General features: G+C 45.5%; 1 protein-coding gene across 1 annotated transcript; it reads right to left on the bottom strand.

The window, feature by feature from the left end:
- Window positions 1-2,752: 2,752 nt before the first annotated feature.
- LOC132041781 (uncharacterized) lies at window positions 2,753-3,502 on the bottom strand. The gene has a single exon (XM_059432477.1). It carries the CDS (start codon window positions 3,500-3,502, stop codon window positions 2,753-2,755), a length of 750 nt encoding a protein of 249 aa, XP_059288460.1.
- Between the last annotated feature and the right edge of the window lie 1,488 nt (window positions 3,503-4,990).

Below are 4,990 nucleotides of genomic sequence, written 5' to 3'. Positions count from 1 at the left end.
CGAAAAGTGCAAGGTCTAGCATCCAACACCTTCTCACAATCTTCCACAGTGTCAATTTTAAAAATGAAGTATCCATCAAAGATGTGGAAGCACCTGGGGCTGTTGAGCAAAGTTCCAATGTGTTGCTATGTATCCTTCCATAGTTTTAGCATATGCGTATCACCAATTACATATCCAATTAGAGCTAACTTCCAATAGTCCATTTGTTCCTTTGGGTTATCCTCAACAATGCTCACATAGATTTTACCATCCTTAGTGCACGGAGGAATATAGGATAGTGGCTTACCTTTCTGAGCCAATCTGTTCTCTTGTGCCTCATTCTTCTCCACCGGCATTGGGTGCGCCGATGTACCAAAGATCAAAAAATTGCAAGTGTCGAGCTGCGGGTTGTGTCGTGGTGGTAGTACCCCCATAGGGTTCCAAGTGAATCGAGTTTTATGAGTCTGCATCATTGAAGTGGTCTTCATTTACTTCCTCAATAGCCTAAAACTTAGGTGGGAGAAAGCTTCCAAACGAGAGGAAAGGAAATCTACAACTCATCCCACATTCAGGGGTAACAATCCTCTTTGTTTCAAATATCATCTCGCTGGAGATGAGCTCAATTTTCTGTTTAGTTTGCCTTGTTGGTGCACGTTAGCAAGCCTTAGCTAAAATGCGCCTAGAGAGCTTTTTTTTCTCCTGTGGTACCTAGAGACCCTTTTAGATGAGGTATAATCTTAGGATGACAGAGCCATTTTTAGCAAAAGGATTAAAAGAAGTCCATCTTTCTACCGAGGAACCAAGAGGGGAGTGGATGTCCAATTGTCCAAACGCTCTCCCGACTTTAGGCTACATATGGTAAGCATCTCTTGGCATTCTTTGATGATTGCGCAACATTCCTCCTCTAAAAAACAGCAGCTCCAAGCCCTCATTAGGTTCTTCGCCTTTCTACATCGGTACTCTTGTGGGAAATGACTGGTACAACCCGGGAATTGGCTGAGGTAGATTTTCCCTTATTGGTTCTCTCCGGATGGATTTTGTGAGCTCACTTTCGCCAGGAGTATACCCCAGGCCGAAGTAGTAGTTTTCCTTTAGGATCGGCACAGGTTCTGTTATGCCTTCCAAATCCTTTCCCATGCCTCTCCCTGTCTCAAAATCATTCCTCAACATTTCTCTTCAGAATGGGTTGCTCCGATATATTTCACCACATGAAAATCTGATCTATTGTGGTTTCTCTCGATCACTGGTATGATGTTGTAAGGGTACTTCTGCGTATCTTTTTCAGCTGTGATTACAATCTCTTGGCCTTGCCACTCAAACTTCATGGCCTGGTGCAACGTTGATGGTACAGCACCCGCAGAGTGTATCCACGGTCTTCCCAAGAGCAGATTGTAATTGGCGGTGATTGTCATGACTTGGAACTCTGCTGTGAAAGAAGCAGGTCCAATCTGGATGTTCAACTCTATCTCTCCCAAGGAATCACTTTGGGACCCATCAAATGCTCTAACATTCACCCCGCTCTGGCGGATTTGGCCAATGTCGTAGCCGAGCTGTGTCAATGTGGTTAAAGAGAAGATGTTGAGTCCTGCTCCGTTATCTACGAGCACCCTTCCAATCGCTTTGTCAATGCATTCCAAAGTGATGTAGAGAGCTCTGTTGTGGGAGGTTCCTTCAATTGTCAACTCTTCTTTGGAGAAGCAAATTTTGTGTTCTCCAATGATGTGCGCTACTAACCTGGCTAGATCCTCACTGCTCGTACATGCTTGCACGTGTGCATCATCTAACACTTTCATGAGAACTTGCCTATGTGATGGCGAGCTGGCCAGTAGTACTAACATCGATATTTGTGCTGGTGTTTTCTTCAGATGCTCAACAATTGAATAATCCTTTGGTTGCAGACACCGCCAGAAATCTTTGACTTCTCCTTCAGTTATTACCCTCTTCTGGGTGTTTCCCAGTATAGCAGCATTTTGGGCTAGTTCTTCAGGGGTGTAACATCTTTCTGAGCGAGTTATGCCTTGGGCCATGGCCCCTTTCGCAGTGACTGATTCTTTGGGAGCGGGCACCGGTGCTGGGACTAAGGTTCCGAACCTTGATATAGCTTTTGGAATTTCTGGTGCTGAGATCAGGACCTTGAAATTAGGACGATCTTGGAGTGGAAGCCACCGTTTGTTGATGGACTTTGACTGTTCTCGGGGACTAATGCCCCGTAAACTTCCCGCCTTCATCCGTTTCAATCATGTGGACTCCGTTGTTTCCATGATTGGGCAACGGTTTTGTGTTTACATTGGGAGCTGCGGCTACCAGGATGATCTCTCCCTTGTCAATTAGATCTTGGATCTTATGTTTGAGATTTACGCAATCTTTCGCCGTACCCATCCCCCCCCCCCCCCTTGAATGATAGGCGCAAGTCTGATCGGCCCTGAAAAATCTATTCCCGGGCCGAGCCGATTTTGGAGGGACTTTCTGGAATAAGCCTGCGGCGTGTAACCTTTTAAAAGCCCTCGGCTGAATATTGTAAATTATCTTGCTGGCTTTCTCCCAAATTAGGATGTGGAGCATTGTACGCTAGTGGTAGTGGTTGATTTTGGTAGTTCGGTAGTGGTTGGATTTGTGGTGGGTTATTTTGTAGTGGGCGGTAAACATGGGTTGCCGGCTGGTAATTTTGTTGTGGTGGTTGATAAGTTTGTTATGGTGGTGCTGGGTAAACAAGAGTGGGTACTCAGGCGCTTGGTGGAGCCATATAAGCCGGTACAGTAGTGGTAAAGCCTGGTTAAGCATAGAATATGGGTGTAAGGCTGTAAGGTGAAGTCGGGTAATTGGTAGGGAGTGGAGCTTGGTGAGAAGATTGTGGTTCTTCCCGCCTTTTAGGGTTTGTGCTTGGTATGTGGGATATGCTCGCCACGTTCTCCTTCCTTTTACGGAAGACTCCCACAGCGGCTTGTCCAGATGCCTTGTTGAAGATGCTGACGATCTTGCTAGACTTGAGACCATCTTCTATAACCTCTCCCATTTTGACTACTTCAGCTAAGGGCTTTCCGGCCATGGACAACATTCTATCATAGAAGTGTGGTTCCTGTGATTTGATGAATACGGAGATCAATTCTCCCTCACATATTGGTGGTTGTACACGGGCTGCTTCGGTCCTCCATCTGCTGGCGAACTCTCTGTAGTTCTCAGTTGACTTTTGTTTGACCTTTTCAAGGTAGTATCGGTTAGACACTGTTTTGACGTTGACTCGAAATCTCTTCATGAAGCTTTCAGCGGCCTCGCTAGTTAAACTTCGGCTGAATAGTCGCATGATCAGAGGTTCGTTCTTTTTAATATCGACCAACTGGTCACAGTAGGACCGAAGATGTGCTTTGAGATTCCCTGTCCCATTGAACATTTCAAACTTTGGGATCTTGAATCCTTCCAATAAGTCCAAATCTGGATGCATGCACAAATCATCGTATCTTAAGCCTGTGGACTTTCTGGCGGTCCTGTTGGACCTTTCCAATAGCTCTTTCATTTTCTTTTCCATATCCCTCTTACGTTTGTCGTGTTCACCCTCCAGGCCTTTTCTATTTCCTCATAGTGGTCCAGTTCTTTGATTCGTCGGGACGTGGGAGGTAGAAAGGCACTATTTGGGACGTTGGGATGATCGAGGGATCGACGTGGTTGCCCGCCGCAGAAGCCGAAACATGTGGTTGGCTTGCCGGATTGATGAACACTGGTTGGGGGGTTTGATATGAGGGAACCGAATGAGTGGTTCCGGGAATTTAGGTGTATTTTGTTGGTGATGGAGTGCGGTAAGAAACACCAACGTGCTTCGGGTCAGTTGGATTTAATGGAGGTGGAATGGTTCCTGGAGGGTAGATGGGGAAGTGATCAGGCATTGGAGATCTTAGTGAAGGAAAGGGAGGAGGAGACCATCTTCCTTCAATTGAGGCGCATCTTCTTAGCATTGTCGCCTTATTCCTAGCCACCTATTCTTAGAGGCCGTGACAGCTAGCCGCAATGTCGCGATCACATCTTCTTGAGACGATGCTTCTTGTAGGTCTTGGGTATCTCCCTCGCGGAGAACAAGCTCATTTCTACCATTATCCGGTGTACCATTCATTTTCTCTTTTCCTTTACCCTCATTTGATAGGGATGCTAACGCGGCCTTTGATCTCGTGAAGTATGCCAGCTTTTGGTACTAAACTAATCGGCCTCGTTCTATAAGATAAGAATAACCCAACGGTAGGCAAAGTTAGTTGGATATAAATATAAAAGCAAGATATCTCATATCGGTATGTAGGAGCGTACGTAGCACATAAAGGCACGTATTAAAGCCAAAATACTGATTGATCCTTTGTTCTAAAGATTCGGAGGTTATGGGCCCCTTTGGATTTGGGTGGATCTCGGTCCAATAGGCTTTGAGGTTGACTTACTTTGGCAAACCCTTTTCCTGTTATAAAAATTACACAAATGGGGAGGGGGGGGGGTTATAATTTATATATATGTGGGCCGAGTCTTACGTTGATCCTCACGTATCCCACCAGGGAAAATCAGGCCTTATCGTAGTTCGATTTATAAAAGAAGGATATTTATTTTTTCCTAGATATCCTTTGCGCTAGCCCTAACTAAAGACATCCCCAGACCAGGCCTGATAAGGGGTTCCCGCGTATCCCTCTTAGGGACATCAGGTTGGCGCGGTTCCTTACATATATATAGGGGGAGGGGGGCAACTTTTTATATGCAAAAGTGGGGGACACCTAATATCTACTCAAAAATGTAGCTCTGCGAGTCGTTGTCCTTACGAACTCGCTCTCTCATCTTTCCTTTCTTCTCAGTACTGTGGCGGCAAGATGAACAAAACTCCCCCATCTTAATCATATGCTTGAGATCGAGCTTGGATGCATAATATTCTTTAATGTCATGTCCCATAGATCCAGTATGGTACAAGCAAAATTTGTTCATATTGGGTCCTATTGACACAGCTCGTGGATAGGTTCCACGGGTCTAATTTTCTCAAAGTAGCCAGAGT

Source organism: Lycium ferocissimum, unplaced genomic scaffold (assembly GCF_029784015.1).
Source record: "Lycium ferocissimum isolate CSIRO_LF1 unplaced genomic scaffold, AGI_CSIRO_Lferr_CH_V1 ctg11670, whole genome shotgun sequence".
NCBI lineage: Eukaryota > Viridiplantae > Streptophyta > Magnoliopsida > Solanales > Solanaceae > Lycium > Lycium ferocissimum.
Note: the sequence above shows the minus strand (reverse complement) of the source record. Positions and strands in the feature narration are given on the sequence as shown.

Excerpts from the sequence above, each read along its gene's own strand:
- LOC132041781 (XM_059432477.1), bottom strand. The coding sequence starts at position 3,502 with ATGGAAAAGAAAATGAAAGAGCTATTGGAAAGGTCCAACAGGACCGCC.